Source organism: Aythya ferina (assembly GCF_964211825.1).
Source record: "Aythya ferina genome assembly, chromosome: 10".
In the NCBI taxonomy this organism is placed as follows: Eukaryota; Metazoa; Chordata; class Aves; order Anseriformes; family Anatidae; genus Aythya; species Aythya ferina.
The window spans coordinates 9,936,462-9,953,265 of NC_140306.1; the positions used below are offsets into that span (position 1 = coordinate 9,936,462).

At 46.8% G+C, this 16,804-nt stretch overlaps 1 protein-coding gene across 7 annotated transcripts in view; it reads left to right on the forward strand.

Annotated features, from left to right (window-relative positions):
- Positions 1-16,804, forward strand: part of GRIP2 (glutamate receptor interacting protein 2) — a 245,197-nt gene that overhangs the window by 202,615 nt on the left and 25,778 nt on the right. For all 7 annotated transcript variants that reach the window (XM_084531048.1, XM_084531052.1, XM_084531050.1 and 4 more), the window contains 7 exons: positions 45-192; positions 819-988; positions 4,851-4,976; positions 5,847-5,999; positions 6,212-6,398; positions 10,906-11,051; positions 11,719-11,799. In XM_084531048.1, the coding sequence (XP_084387174.1) occupies positions 45-192; positions 819-988; positions 4,851-4,976; positions 5,847-5,999; positions 6,212-6,398; positions 10,906-11,051; positions 11,719-11,799 (1,011 nt within the window). The remainder of the gene's footprint in view (positions 1-44; positions 193-818; positions 989-4,850; positions 4,977-5,846; positions 6,000-6,211; positions 6,399-10,905; positions 11,052-11,718; positions 11,800-16,804) is intronic.

A 16,804-nucleotide genomic window follows, 5' to 3' on the forward strand; every position in this document is an offset into this window, starting at 1 on the left:
AAGTCTGTAGGAGAAGTGTCTTCAGATACCCTCTTGTTTTGCAGATACTGTAGCAAATGCTTCGGGTCCTCTACTGGTTGAAATAGCAAAGACTCCAGGATCTACACTGGGAATCACGCTGACGACAACCACGCATCGGAACAAGCAGGTCATTGTCATTGATAAGATCAAGCCGGCCAGTGTGGTGGACAGGTAAAGATCTGAACAGGCTGCTCTGCTTCTTTTCCCCTCTCCACTGATTTTTTTTGTCATCTTGTTAGTTACTTACCATACTTCCCTGCCTCTCCTTGAAATGGCCATGCACACATGTTCTTATCACCAAGCATGCTAAAAATATCTGACCAGTGGACACTCCTCACCAGGAACAAATGTAATTCAGTGCACGTGAAAGCTGAGCTCTGTTTTAAAAACCTCAGGACTGAATGCTCTGGAGCTGTGGAATGGCAGGAAATTTCTGGCTAGAGCCCTTTCTTGATGTGCAAGTCAGCTTATCACCCTAGTAGTCACATCACTGAACTGCTGTCTGGTAGGACCCACCACACTGCTGGGTGAACACCCAGCCATCCAGAGCGGCTGCGACTGTGCACTAGTAAAAGCTTGAAACATCTTTCCCAAGACACCAGCAGCCTGACTTGACCATCTAAGTTGATGTTTTTGTCAACGCTTGAACCTAATGTTCAAGTTGAAAGTCAAAAATGAGATATGGAAAGAAATCATTTGAAGCAAAACAGCTGGATTTTGTCTGTTTCTGCTTCTAGCCACAAGGACATGGATTTTGGCCACATATATAATTACCTCTCTTGCTGTTTCCTTTGCAGATGTGGCGCGTTGCATGTTGGTGACCATATTCTCTCCATTGATGGCACGAGCACAGAGCACTGCTCCTTATTAGAGGCAACTCAGCTTTTAGCTGCCACTTCAGAAAATGTCAAGCTGGAGATATTACCTGTTCACCAAAGCAGGCTGCCTTTGAAGCCTCCAGAAACAGGTATGTCCTGTGGGCAAACATTGTTGGTTGCCCTCAAAACTCACTTGAAGTTCCCACTGTGGTTCTCACTGCTTTTGAATGCTCACAACAGACTGTTTTGATGAAATGCACGTGATTAGATGACGTTCCTCAAGGATTTGAATTGGGAAAAAAAAAAAAGGTAACATCTGTGCTTGAACGGAAAAATGGGAGTTGGGAATCCCAAGGTTTTGCAGTGCTGCCTCTTAGTACTTTGGATAAACAGACTTTAGTGGAGAGGGAGGAAGACAACTTTGGTGCTGGCAAATGTATTTCCAAACCCAGCTTTCATTGACAGGTGCCTGGTAAGGCTTTGTACAGGACATGTCAGCAGCTAGGCAGGGTTCTGCTGGACTTCCTTAGGAAATAAAGCTGAAGCACAAGTGTTCATTTTTTGTCCTAGCCTGTTTGAATGACAGCTGTGTGTGAGCAGCCAGGCGCAAAGCAAAGGCATCCAGAGTTTTGTTTGTTATTTTTTTCTCTCTAAAGAAATACTAGAAAAAAATCTTGCTCATCAAACTGTAAATACCTGTAAATTTCAAATGTTAGGAGTCCTATGAGCATTCATGTTGCTTACCTTTAGTTTTTTCTTCCATGTGGGAGGCTGAGTCAGGCTCTCATATATACATATTTGTGAAATCAGCCTCACTATAAGATTTGTTGCAACTGCTGCCTGCAGTTTTGTTAGAATCTACATTGGGCCTCTTGTAACTCATCTGTTCCAGCTGGTTCAGTACCAGCCCCTTTTGCATCCATTTTGAGTCACTTCTCTCTTAGGAATGTGCATTTTAATAATCTTGGTGCACAGGAGCCCCAGGCCCAATTCGTTTCTCTATTCTCTTCTGGGGAAAAGAAGGTTTGGTGAAAGGAAGAAATTATCTGTGTTGTCTTCTTTAACGTGATGCAGTGAAACATAAACTCTAATAACATCTTCATGTCTAGAAATAAATCTCTTACACGTCCAGTCCAATTTGTGCAGAATTAAAGCCATTTAACAAAGGGGACAGATGACTTGACCTTTGTGCCCAAGAAAAAATGGAAAGCTATAATCTTTTTTTCAGTGGCTGTTAAAATGAACTATTCTCCTTCTTCCATTAGTGCCCTGGTCCTAATCTCCTTTCAGAATATAGAATGAATATATGCATTCAGCAGCGGCTCCGGAGAAGGGAGATCTGTGGAAGGACAGATCTGTGTGCTCGGAGCATTTTTACCTGTACCTCCACATATCAGGCCAGTTTGCTGTGGCAGAAATTCAGCAGGCAAACTTATGAGAATAATTGCAACACACCAGTATGAATAAATAAGGGGTGTAACAATTGTCCCCACTTTTTGTTCAACTCTTCAACATGTGAGGGATCAAAGGGGAGGATGCTGTTCATCGACATGGCTGTTAGGAGGCAGAGGTGAGCACCAGTGCTTGGGCTTAAATGTTCACCAGTGCTGATGGGGATGGAAAAGGTGGTGGGGACAGGAAAGAGAGCGCTTTGGACAAGAGGAGCAGCTCATGAAGCAGTGCTCTTCAGGGGTGTAACCAGCCAGAGCATTGTGCAGCCCATGGTGAGGAGCCAAGGAACCACGCCAAAGCTGATGATCTGCATTAGGACCTGGGAGAGACGCTACCTTCTGCTCCAGACACTGAAAGCCAGCTCCACAGGCTGCTCTTTCTTAGTTTAGGGAAACAAACAAGGGCAGTAAGGAAAGATGGGCCAGGCAAAAGCAAACTGTCTTGGTTGGCAGGAAAGTGAAGCCCAGAGAAAGCAGCTGAGGAGAGGAGATGGTGCAGAGGCGTCCCTGCTTGGCACTTGCATTGCTGAGTCCATCCAGCATGTGCATGCATGGGGCTTGTGATGTTTTTTAAATACAGCTTCTTGTGCAATGAAAATCTGGTTACTGAGGAAGTGGAGAGAGATCTGAAGCTGCAGCTTCCATGAAAAATTATGGTCCTTGTGGTCTAATGCTGAAGCACAAGATTTGTCAAACAGAGTTTGCTTTCTCTGCAGTGCTGGGGGCATTTGGAGAGTTTGTGGGAGGATTATGCCCTGCTCACAAGATCAGTGGGAGCGGATGGTGCCTGCGAGCAGCGCTGGGATGGGTGGCTTTCCTCAGGCACCGATGATGTGCAGAAAGCTTGGGGAAGGCTGTTGTAGGTTTTTATCCCATTATTGTCCCAAACCTCTTTTCTTCCCCCACTGCACTGACATCTGAGTTTCGTAGGCCTTTTTCTGTTGTGTCAGATGTGGGCTAAGAACTTAGAGACAAATGGGAGAGGTTTAATTACTATAAATGGATTAAATGGTTTTTTATATATGCCCATAAGCTCTGTCACTTGTGTTCAAAGTATTTCATTTTATTAGGAATTCTGTTTTTGTCTAGATGCAGCCCGACTCGCTCTTTGGATTTTTGTTTTTAAAAGCCTGCTGACTCTGAATTTCCTTTTGAGTCCACAAAAGTGAAACCCCAGAGCTGGAAATGGACATTTTAAGAGCTTTATAGAGTAGGTGCTAAACTCAGTAAATGTTTAGCAAATACTTTGAAATAGTAAGTATGTTGGTCAGAAAACCTGACCTAAAGGATTCAGATAAGAAAAATGGATTTTCAGTGTTAAAAGACGCTAACAGCTGACCTTTATAAGAGATCTCTGGGTAGACACACTGGGTAAGCTGAGTCCCTCTCCCAGGTTTGCACGCTCAGAAAGCTCTGGTAGTGCCAGCTCCGGTTGGGCTCCCACCTGTGTGGAGAGCACAGAGCCTGGAGGAGGTCTCAGCTGGGAGAGTGCCAGCGGTTGCAAGGTTAAGAGCTGTGATGCTCTGCTGTGGGATGCTGTTCGTGCTCAGCTGAACAAAAGAGACACTTGCAGTCTTGCTCATTAGCTGGCGAGTCCTCACAGAATAAAATTGATCCAGACAGCGTGGTGCAGGGGTTCAGGAGAGAGAACTCATTGCTGCTGGGCAAGGCCAACTGAATCTGCCCTGTGCTGCCCAGGAGCAAAAGGAGCATCAGTGAGAGGAGAACAGGGACCTGTGCCTGGGGGTGTGTTTGAGGCACATCAGAGGGGATTTGTGGCATCGGGACCTGATGCTGCAAAGCTACAGTTCCTGGAACAAGGGATTTCTAGGCGATGGATGCCACACTGCAGCTAAAGCTGTTGTGTGGCCTTGAATAGAGCCTGCCACGTTGGTGCCATGTTTTAATTTGCCGTTTGCCATAGCGTTGGCATCTCTTCCTGTGTTGGTGGCCCTGTGTAATTGCCTGTAAGCAGCAGCATGTAAAATCCCTTTTGTTCTGGTAAGCTGCAGTCCGCCCTTTCCATGTGTGCACCCTGCGACAGATTGCTAGCCAAGAGCAGCCACTGAACATCCAAACGCTGAAGCCAAGAGAAGTGCTCAGAGCGCTCCTAGGCACGTGTGGAAGGCATCGAGTGCTGTCCTGGGAGGGCAGCAAGGTGGGAAACAGCACGAGGAGGTTTCCCTGGTGCTGTCGGATAACGCTGATGGTCTCTGTGGGAAACTCGTGGCTGGAGGCAGCTTCTGCACGTCGCACAACAGACTGCAAATGGTAATGGCATCTGTGCGCTGCCAGCACAGCTTAGTCAGGCCGTTGGCTCAGGACACGGAGTTTTTTAAGGGGAATGGGTGAATATCTGCCACTTTGCATCAAGTGTCACGAGGTTACACGGGGATGCGTTTTTGCTGCTGGTGCTTGACACACCACGGTTGCACTCTGGCGTGTTCAGAGCCGGTATGAGGTTCTGTCCTACAATCTCTTGCCCTATGCTTCTTACTTTTTCTTTCTCTCACTTCTCCTCCCTACCTGTGCTGATTTCTGCTCCCCTGGGTGACATCAGTCAAGGTGCAGAAGAGCGACCACCACCACTGCTGGGACCCCTGCGTCAACTACTGTCACACCCACCACCCCGGGCACTGCAAGACGCCCACCTGGAACCAGACGTCTGGACAGGATTACTGCAAATGTAAGCCCAGAGCACAGTGTTGTCCCCATTCCTGCATGCATTCGTGTTGTGCCTCTCCAACTCCGTGGCCTGGGCTGTCATTTATTTCCTCCAGAGTCACCTGGGTCTTTTTCTACAGGCCCAATGCTGAGGTGCAAAATCAGTATTTGGTGCCTGCTGCTCTGCGTGCACTGAGCTGGTAACTGCAATGAGAGCAGTGTGCTGGGCAGACCCGTGCTCCCATCCCCTTATCCCACACCCCTGTGTCCTGCTTTCATATGGGCCAGGGAAAAAACTGAGTTGCTGTGGGACAAGGAGGGCAGCCCTGGTGATGTGTAGGAACATGGTACACCAAGGCATCCAGCTCGGCCCTAGCACTGCACTGTGTGATAGAAGAAGGACTATGGATGCTTCAAAATATGTTTGTAAACACAGCTCTTGCAGGAAGCAGATTCTGTTCAGCCCCAGGTTTCTGGTCTTAGGGCAGTGAGGCAGGCAGGAAACATTGTGCTGTGTATTGGGAAGCAAGCAGGGGAGCCCAGTTGCTCAGCAAGTTCAAGTTCTGGTTTCTCTTCCTATGCATTTAAGGTTCTTTAGTGCTATTGTGCCAACCAGCTGTTGGCTGCCCTGCATCAGTGACACATTTTTCACCTGGTAGCCTCAATGGCCAGTCACTGGAGTCTGCAAGCCAGAGAGCAATGTCCATCTTGAGCCCAAGCCCTCCCTGATAGCTCTCCTGGAGCTACAAGCCCAGGATGTGGGCTCGCCTCAGCTTGAGCCCTGGGAAGAAGGAACTAATCCAAAACTATTAGGAGTTGGGTGAATATCTATTGGGTGAACCCCGAACTGCATTTCTGTGTGTCTGCTTTAACACGCTCTGTATTTCCCCAGCTCTGGTGGCTGCCAACTTCTCGTCTCCCACCATGAACGCGCAGGGCTTCCCCTGCCAGAACTCCAACACGCTACCTCGCAGCTCCCACCCCATGAGCCCCCGCACCACCATGCTGAGGAGGAGGCAGAAGAAGAAGGAGCACAAGAGCTCACGTAAGAGTGGTGAGGGGCTGGGGATGGGATGGACGGGTGCGCGTGCCCTCCTCGCTGTCCTTACTGCCCTTGCTGGCTGTTAGCTGGGCGGGACAGCTCATCCCAGCACTGCCACAGCTTCCCTCAGCTTCGGTCACTGGCCTCACAGCCAGGCCAAGGTCTGTGATGCTGACTGTGGCTGCCCTGACCTTCTGCCTCTCTCCTCCTCACAGTGTCGCTGGCCTCCAGCACAGTGGGTCCTGGTGGGCAGATAGTCCACACGGAGACGACGGAGGTGGTGCTCAGGGGAGACCCTTTGAATGGCTTCGGACTTCAGCTCCAGGGAGGCATCTTCGCTACCGAAACCCTGTCCTCCCCACCTCTCGTCCGTTTCATTGAGCCTGACAGCCCGGCAGAGAGGTTAGAGACCTTGCCCTTGGATGCTGATGGTGCTGCTGCTGACCATTTCATGGTTTGGTTTGTTTTCTCTCCTCAGAGGCTCATTTAGATATTTACTATCATCCTTGTAATATCTCCCATTCTTCACTGGGCATGGTTTACTGTCACTGCCATTTCTGCACTCGTCGGCTGACCGCGGCCTCCCTCGCATCCCAGGTGAACGTCTTGGCACCAGGCTACGGCTGTTCTGGGAGGAGGAGGAAGGGAGCGTGTGTCTGTGTGAGAGCGCCATTCCCATTCCTTTTATTTCTTTTGCTTTTTCTTATTCTTTTTCCTTTTCTTTCTCATTGAAAGATAAAGCTTTTGTCTGGTTGCAGAAAGGGGAAAAACATACACAAACAGGCCCCAGAAAGTGTTTTCTGCCTGGTTTCGTTGTAGCAGAGCCCAGCTCTATAAATTGGCCTAAAAGTTTTGAAGCACTGAGGAGGGCTCTGTTTGAGGGGCAGGTTGAGGTGCATTTAAGCACTTCTGCTTTCGGCTCAATAATGCTGGGAAAAGAGCAGAATGGAGGAGCAGCATTAACTGCTCTGTGTGACCCCTGGGGAAACGGAGAGCAATGACTTCTGCAGTGGCCGAGCCTCAGCATGGGAGCTCTGCTTAAACTTCTTCCAAAACCTTCGCTGGCTGGGTTTAAAGTCTGCTCAAGTGCCTGTGCACTACAGAGTAGATGCCCTGTAATGATGCTTCTCGTGCTGAACGGATCAAGCCCCAGCATGGGACTGGTGTTTCCTTTTGCAAATGCAAGCTCTCGCTGTGCCATCTGGTCTCTCTGTGTGTCTCCAGGTGGCCGATGCAGAGGCAGGGAGGAGCACGAGTGCCTGGCACTGGGCTGTGTGCGAGGCCAGGCTGGGAGGACTAGGGCAAGGGACTGGAATAGGAAAATGTGTTGTCCCAAGCAAGGCAGGTTAAGAGCGATTTCAAAAGCCTTTTATGCTTTTGTTTGTTTGCAAACAAAGTTTAGAAACCAAAGTGGTGGCATTTTGTTCTTTTTCAATCCTCCATTACCAGGGTGAACTTGGCTCACACTGCAGAGCAACAACGTCCTTTTATAAATCAGGCAGCAACAAAGCCTGCTGTCCCCTGGGAGGAGGGAGATGTGCTGAAATCTGCCTGGCTTTGCTTTATCCTCTTGCCAAGCCTGGAGTGAAAGCAAAGACTGGTGGTGCGGACTCGCCTGGCTCTAACATGTCACACACGCTGCTCTGCCTTGCTGCTCCCAGCCAGCAGGATTCGCGCTCTCTTGGCTGCTGCCCTCTGCTTTCTGATGGCAGGGAGCAATCCTCTCTGTGCCTACAGTGTGGATTTGATTTGGGGATTAAATCTCTCCAGTGTATTTCTTTCTTTCCTAGACTGTGCTGCTCTTCCTAGCTGGCAGGGAAACATTGGTTTTGCTCCCTATCTTGAAGTGATAAGTGTACTGGGTTTACAGGGAGGTGAAAAAGGCAGTTTGGTGTTTCCATTTCACTTTTTGTTTCTTACTATCCCATGGAGCTTGTTTGCTCAATCTTTGCTAGATACCTTTTTCCCTGCCTTGACAGGTTCTGCTGTAACCACAGCTCAAGACACTGGAACCATTTTTCTCCCCTTTCCCAAGTTAGACTCTTGGTTTGAGGCTGCTGGACTCTGCCTTCTTGGGCTGCAGTTGTTGCTCTTTGCAAATGTGGGTGAGCAGCAGGGGTAGAGGGACTGGGTCACCTGCATCTGTCATGCACGTTCACACACTCTTGTGCAAAGCCTGTGAATCTCGATTTTCTGTGCACAGGACATGATCTGCAATTGCTTTGCCCATCTGTCTTGCCTGGAGGAGCTGCCTCTCGGGTGTTTAGCAAATTTGAGCAGTACTGGTGAGGACAGTGTCACCCTCTTTTCAAGGAATTAGTTTGTTTCACATTTATTATCTGCTTCGTTTTAGCTTGCAACAGGCAGTTTCAAACAAAAGCTGACATCTCCCTGACTTGTGATTTGTTTTACAGACAATAGTCTCTAACAGACATTCCCACCCCACCCCTTGTTTTGTCTCCTGGATGCAAGGTGAAGCCTGTAGGCTCAAAATGAGACAGTGCTTCAGCCCCTCTTATCAGCAGAGAGGGTGTAATGGGAAGAAGCCTGACGTCCCTTCTTGGCTGCCTTGAAACAAGCAGCTTTTTTGTCACTGACAGCAGTGGGAGAGTATCTGGCTTCTCCATCCCAGTATCCAAAATCAATGCTTCCTGCTGTGTTACGTGTTTTCTGGCTCTGCTCAGACACAGATCATCATGTTTCAGGCTTTTGAGGATGAAGAGTTTGCAAGAGGGAAGTTCAGCAGCTGAGTGATGTCAGCACAGCTTTGATCTTTTGGGGGTTGTGACCCACCCAGCGATGTACACGCACAGCAGTGTGCATTTGAGCCATGCAAGTCAACTCAGGGGTGTGTAAGGGCATGACACGATGGTTTTTGCAGCCAGCAATGTGGCTGTGGTCACAGCTGCTGCTGCTCACTCCACAGCTGGAGTGACTGCACAGATGCTGATGACGACGAGTGAGATCTTCAGCACATCCCCAGTCCAAGGCTTGAGTTTGCACTGCTCTGTGTCTAGCAGGACACCTCCACTGTTCCACTGCTTCTGTAAGCCCAAGGAATGAGTCACAACAAAATGCAAATCTCTGCAACCCGAAGGAAACCTTCCTGTCATGGACTCCAACACACCCATAGGGCTCTTTCGCTCTTTGAGATGCTTGAACTCTTGTTCTTTGATTTTTAAGCACTTCTCCTCCCGTGATCTCAAGGTACTTTGTGAGCTCTAATGTTAGACTGTGCAGCTCGGAGATGCATGCACTCTCTGGGAAAGCTCTCTGAAAACTTCGTGCAGGATCCCATAGCAGCGTCAGTGAGAGGTCTGCAGGAGCCTTGGCTCCCAGGGCCCTGCTCCCATTGCAAGGGCACGTGGCAGTAGGAAACTGATGGTGAAATCATTCTGAAGAGTTAATGAGGCACATCAGGTCTCCTCACCCTCATGGTTGGAGGTAGGAGGTTGTGGCTTCACTCCACAAACTTTTAAAACCTGCAAGACTGGGGTTTCTTTGTAAAGAAAAAAAAAAAAAAGCTGTCTTGCATGAAATATCAGTGGAAGCTGGCTTCTAGAAAGGTCAGGACAAAGGATGTAGTTGATCGTCTAACAGCAGGGGAATAAAGATTGTCTGGCAGAGGCTTAAAACAGGCTAGCTGATGCCTTTGTGGGAAAACAACTCCAAACATAGAGGTGAACCTTAGACTTGTTCCCATAACTCTGAGTCTGTTTTGGAAACCACACCGTAGCTTACGTTAGTGATGGTTGAGTGCTCTCCCATGCTCTGCTCGAGTGAATGGCCTTACAGACAGGTGCTGAGTGGGAAATGGAACAGATGTGGTTATAGCAAGCAACTGATGAAGAGTGTGGAGAAAGAGGAGGATGGGAAACCTATTGCCCATAGCCAGTGATGTGGAACACTACACTCTTGTCTTTGTAGAGCCATGGGTTTGTGCAGATTAGCTGTGGGAGGTAATGTGCAGGACTGTCTTGCTGGGATCACAGTCCATTAAAAAAAAAAAAAAAAGAAAAAAGAAAAAAGAAGAACAAAGGATGGATAATGAATGTGGTGGTTCATGTGTGAACAAACATTTCTTATAAATACAGAAGAGTCTCAAGAGGCAAACCATGCTGTAGCAGTACATCTCCAACATAGCCCTGCTGTCATTATTCGACTTCCAAAGTGAAAAAACCTGCAGATCTATGCTCTTTGTGAAAGTGGGTCTAAACCAAAAAGCCCAAAGTGCCAGTTGTGGTTATATTGGCGGGCTATCACATCAGAATAATATTGGTCTTTCAGGGCAGTTAAACAGTATCAATGTACATTTGGCTTCCAGAAATGCAATTACAAGGGATAAATGATTATCCAATTTGCCGAGACGTTTCAGTGAGTTCATTGGATTGTAGCTTCAGTATTAGCCATGTATTAAGCAGAGGACTCTGTGCAATTTTCAGTGCCATTAGTTTGGTTTCCAGTGGATGCAGCCACACGGAGAGAGATGTGTACTGTTAAATAGGGTAGGAGGGCTCATGTCCTTGAAATTCATCACTCGCATGTCTTGGCCATGGTATTGACTTTTAGGAGGGGATGGGTTTCTTTTTTTTTTCCCTGCAGGTTGCAGGAAATAAAAGAAATATATATAAATTGTATTTGAGAGTGAAGTATGTTTGAGCTTGAGCAAACCACAAGGGTTTGCTGCCTTGTGACCTCTCAGGAGCTCCTGGCCCTGGGAAGCACATTGCAGAATGAATTATCATCTCTTTGAGGCCACTTCTGCAGGATCTGTCGGTACTCTGTGTGTCTTCTAACAGATTTGTCTGTCAAAAGTAACTCATGGCTGGCTGTGGGGTTGTTTCTTTCCTCCTTTCCTTCTTCCCTGCCTCCTTGTCCCCTTCCCCTTTTTTCCCAATGCGGACTGCAGGTGTGGGTTGCTGCAAGTAGGAGACCGAGTCCTTTCTATCAACGGCATTGCGACTGAGGATGGGACTATGGAGGAAGCTAATCAGCTTTTGCGGGATGCTGCGCTCACGAACAAAGTGGTGCTGGAAATTGAATTTGATGTTGCAGGTAAGTTGCCAAAGGACTTGTTGCTCCTTACCACCTGCCAGACTCTGCCGGTGCCTTTGCTACCCTGTAGGAGGGAGTGTGTTCACAAAAATACATCAGGTTTTTGCTAGAGCTCAGGCAAGGCTGAAAAGACCCTGTGAGGAGGGCCTTCCCCATTTTTTTGTTGTTCTCTAATGTTCATTAAGACAGAGGGTCCTTCCTCTGATCCTTCAATAAAAGCCTTCTTTTCACCACTTGGCTGAGGTAAGCCTAGTGAGTAGATGAAGGAGCCACCTGCTCTTTAAACATTTGATGATTAATATGTGTAATATTTGTATTAATCTATGGTCTTGAGGAAAGGAGAGAGCTGAAGCAATTGGCTGGAGCTAAAGTGCAGCTTTGTATTTGGAAGGAAAAAAAAAAAGTCTTTTTCTTTTACGTTTACAAAGCTGCTTCAACTCCAAAGTACAATGTGATGTGAGCACTTCACTTGATGTTCAGAGCATGCATTTTTAATGAGAATCCAAACCTAAACCTGAAGTCCTTGGGGCCTCAGAGAACAACCTTATTTGAACCAATAAAGCTGAGTTTGATGGGCTTGTTTTTCTTGGTTCCAAAGAAACCATCCATGCCAATGAAAACTCTCTCCTTTCTCCTGTTTTCTTTTTGTCTGTTTTTGGCTTTATAGAGTCTGTCATACCCAGCAGCGGCACTTTCCACGTTAAATTGCCCAAGAAAAGAGGTGTAGAGCTTGGAATTACAATCAGCTGTAAGTATTGCTCAGACTTTCACTAGCAGTTGCAAGAGCCACTGCTTTCTAACCTGGCACATCAGAGAGGCCCAGCAGAGAGAGAAAAGGTTATGTGGGGTTCCCTGGTAGCACTCACAGGGCTGGTGATTTATTCCCAATTAAATTGGATGTGTAGTTCTTGCCTCCAAGAGCTAGAGACCGCAGAAAAAAAACAGCTGCTGAAGGGTCAGGGCAAAGGATGCATCCCTGAGGAGCAGCTGAGCAGTTGGTGTGCGCTGCAGACTAATATTATGTTAGGTTATTAGTAATATTATTTTTATTTCCTTGCTCATAGTTGTGTTATGTTCCTTGCAAAACGGAATTGCTTGGGTCTGGTGGGAGCCTTGCAAGGAGAGGTGGAGGGAGGAAAAAAAGTGCAAGGTGAATTTGCAGCCAGAGGGTAGAGAGGGGAAACTGCCAGGAGAGGAAGGAGGAGGAGGAGGAGGAAGAGGCTGATGGGACTCAGAAGAACAGGGGGTCACTTTAGGGACAGGTTTGTTGCAACACAGGGAGTGGTTGCACTGACTAACCCCAGCTGTGGAGGGGAGACCTGCCTGCCAGGACTTGGTGGCTACCAAGAAAACAAGACATCAACCTTTTTCTTTCTTCTCTGTCTTCTGCTCACTCTTGATTATCTTCATCTCTGTTCCGGACCTTATTTTGCATTTGAAGACCTTTGAGCCTCTTTGGAGGGAACACTGTGAGGAGATGATACAGGCAGATCCATCCCAAAATTTTGGCATATTGGGGTGGTCTTACGCCTTGCACCAGTGAACTTTTCCTTTAAACAAGTGTGAACTGGACTCACATCATTCATCCCTCTTTCACTGCTGGGTAACCTGAGTTGAATCATCTCAGGCTGGCCATGCCCAGAGGCAGCCACCACATCTCAGATGGAACAAAGCAGCTTGTGAAACTGCAGTAAGGGGATCTTTTGTCTCAGCTGTCAGGAGCGTGGACTCAGCTGTGTCTGGGGGATGGAGTCACTAAGAACACTTTCAAAGTAGGCTTCATTGAAATAGATAAACTATTTGCAATTACTTCTTGGTGTTTACAGCATTAGTTTGTGAGTTAATTCAAGGTGCTTTGGTCTAAGGGGTGTGTGTCTTAGGAGAGACTTGGACATCTGCAGGGTGATGACTTTGCACCCCATGTTATTTCTTCTCCCTCTTCCCAGTTTCCCCTATCTGTGCCATGAGGATATTACTGAGAAACAGCAGCACAACATCTAACATTTGGACTGCTAGCAATTACCGTTTGAAGACATCAAAGTGCCTTCCAAAAGCAGTGGGGTGTCTGTAATGCCGTTCAGTGGTGGGAGAGCAGGGGCATGGGGCAGCAGCCCAGGGAGGCACAGCTCACGCTGGGTCCCTCGCCTGCTGCGTTAGCATTGCAGTCTCAGGTAGAAACCCGGGGTGATGGATCTGGGAGCAAACTGCTGGCTTGAGCGTGGCCAGGATTTCACTCCTTTTAAGCTTCAAAGCTTAGATTTGATCTGGGGCTGGAGAGCAAAATGAACCCGGAGGTTGCCAGCAAGAATATTAGTTTTTATTTGCGGAGTCTCACTGCAATGGGATCTGCTTTGGATGGGCATTTACACTTCAAACGTATTTTAATGTTGGAAATGTTTTCGTTTGAAATGTGTTTAAAAAATTGATTTCACACACTTTTTGGATATCATTGCTAAATAAAAAGAAACTGAACCCTGGATTTTAAATAGTTAGATGCCCATTGTCAACTGCAAAGCATTTTTTTAATAATATAATACATTTGTTCTTTTTGATTGTTGCACGTGTTTACAGGCCACTGTTTAAGAAACACATATGCATAAACTTAAGATATACCTCAATCCTTCACTGAGTCAAAACACAAATTGTATTCACAAACAGAGCAAAAGATAGAGATCCAGAAAATGTGGTGGCAAGGATGAAATGCTAGTTGCATCCTAATTCTGTTTTCATATATTAGTCCACATAAGCCTATTTCCACAAGACCCTTAGCGAATTATATCATCATTTTGTCACTCTGTGTCTGACCAGGCAGATAAATACACCAGTTTCAAACATTTAAACCAAAGCAAGCAGACATATGGTAAGTACCTCCTGCAGAGACATGATGTGCATGCAGGAGTGTGATGCAAGCAGCAAGAAATAAGAAGTAAAAATAACCCTTCTCTGTTTTGCTCAGTTCCTCCCAGTCCTGATTTGAATGCTTGTATAGATCCAAGCTTTATAGCTTCCTTCTGACAAGGAAAGGCATATAGCTACTGTTGAAAGTAGCAGAAACTGGGCCAGATTAAATAGATGACAACCTGGGGGAATCAGTACAAGACCTTTGCTGTCATGGCTTCAGACTTGGGTTTGTTCTAAAACTTTGCGGCACACTGTAGATGAAAGATGAGTTGCTTTCACTGAGTTTTACATCTTGGCTTCCATGGGCTCATCTGTAGACGGTTCCTCTGTCTAGGAAGGTTTGAGGCTGCCTTCTTACACGGGCAAAAAGTGTTACAACCTGATCGGAGAAGTGCTACAGGAATAAAAGCGGTCAAGTTCTTACTGTGCTGTGACTCTCAGAGCTAATCGGGAGATGGGCTAAATAAAGGTGGGGGTGAGCAGGAGTCTTGATGGATGGAGTGAAAGAATTCATATAATGGAGCCGGCTGCCCGAAGAATCATAAATCTGTTGGAAAACCTCATAAAAAGGATGGAAACCCGAGAGGTTTCTGTATGAAGAGGGCAGGAACTGCTGTTTTTGGTATGAACATGCTGAAAGGTTTTGTGCTTGGTCCTGGTTAGGGGTAGGTGCTTGCTGAGGCCTCTTGTCTTCTTCAGGGTGTCTGCATTTGCTAGGAAGAGAAGGGTTGGGGCTGAGTGAGCCCCTGGTGGGGATGAATAGGAAATCCAAGGGATGAATCTCTTACTGACTCTGCTTTGTATTTCAATGCCACCTTGATGCCCTTAAACCTTACTTCGGCCTCCTACCTTTGCTAAATGAAAATGAGCAACGCAAAGCAGCAAAGCTGCCTTGTTTGCACCGCTTCCTTGTGTTTCGTGCAGGGGTGAAGGGACAAGAAGCCAGCAAAATCAGTCTCATTTTCTCCAAACTCCAGTGCCTTGGTGTCTGTCACAGGGAGACGGCTGCGTTTGTTTTTAAAACTGCTGCTCTTATTGAAAAGCAAAGTGCACGCTCCTTTCTGCCTCCGCACGGCTCAAAGGGACGTGTGGGTGGCGAAGCTCAGTTGTTTGCAGAGACCTCGGAGGTGCTCTGAGTGCTGGGGATGCAAAGAAGTGCAAAGTGAGATTTTTGACACAATGATGTGAAGATTTGGCTCTTGTTAGCCTGAGCCGCTTGTCTCCATTAGCAGAACACATGGCATAAGTGCTCTGATCTTCCTGGTTGCATTCAGTTCTAATGATGCAGTTACGCCTTTGTAGATTTTTCTGTAAACCTCCTACAAATTAAAATCTCCGACAGCGAGAAGCTAAAAGTCATGTTTTCTTGAATGCTCAATACCTGACCTCTTAAAATAAGATGCTCATTTGCCATTAGCCTCTGGAGAACGATGGTTGAAAAGATTGCTTTTCTGTTTTCCTTTTTTTTGTTTGTCTCAAATATCCTTTTCAAGGGCTACTTGTGAAATTCACTGCAGGGTGCAGGGCTGTTGTTGCTGCTTAGATATTGAAATTACCGTTCATTTTAGCTATGCATTAATGCTCTATATAGCATGTTTATCAAATTACCTTTCTATAACTTAACAAATCAATTCCTGTGCCCTTGCAGTGAAGTGCTGCAGATAAGGAGCAGGTACTATATCTGCTTGGGGGTGATAAAGCCAGAATTTGGATGGATAGATAACTTCGATTAAGTCTCTTAAGCAGGGTAATCACTGTCCTAGTGACAAGATGGATCTGTGAGCTGACCCAACCCGGCTTTGCTGGTGCTGGATTAACCCAGGACCTGCCACCAGCCTGGCAGAGCGCGTCTGTGAGCGGCAGTGTGTCCCTGGAGTCTCCTGTCTTACCCCACGCTAACACAGCAACCTGAAGAGATTTGCAGCTGATTCACTGTGATGCAGTTACTGAAGTGAGATGTTCTGCCCAGGCTTTGCTACCCGGAGATTTTGAAAGGAAATAGATTTGTGGTGGTGTAAATATCCTGCTGGAGATGCTGATAATTTATGCACCTGCTGCTAAAACTAATGACGGGAAAAGGGAAAAGTTGGGTTCTGGGGACTGGATTTTCACTGCTGCTCCTTGTAATCGATTCTGATTTGCTTTTATTCCTCTTCTCATTCCGTAGCTATCCTGAGATTATTGGGTTTCTGATTTTGTTTGTTTTTCCACCCTTTATAAGCATTTGCTTTCTTAAATGTGTTTGTATGGCATTATTACAAGTTCTTTAATTACACTTTGGCAGAGTGCTGCTTCAGCATGATCGATAACGAAGGGCATTCATAACCGTTTGAGGCGCTGATGCGTGTGAGATATGTGCTTGCGCTCCTTGGAGGGGAATAATTTACCGATGCGAGTCACTATGCATTCTATTAAAACCACAGAAAGGACATGTGTTTCTGGCCTTGTCATCCATCAGAGAGTAAATGCCGAGTGAGCCAGAATCCCAGCAGAGGTGGCGAGAGACTGAAAGCAATTTATAAAAAGTAAATAACAGTATTGATCAATTCACCTTTTTATCACTGCCCTGTCACCACCGCCAGGCAGTGTTTTCATGGTGAGTTTCTCCCCCACCCTACGCTTCTGCATTCACCAACTGTTTATTTATGGAGCTTTCTCTGGGTCACTGGAGCAGATTGAAACTACCTTCTGTACTGGTAAACCCACCAAAAAGACAAATCCATCTGAAAAAGAGCTTGCTTCCACCACAAGGCAGATGGAGGCTACAACCAGAGTGCCTGCAGGAGGAGGTGTGACTTTCTGTACTCCAGCTCCTGCCTCTCTCAATCCATCTCTTCCCTTGGCTGCCTGTG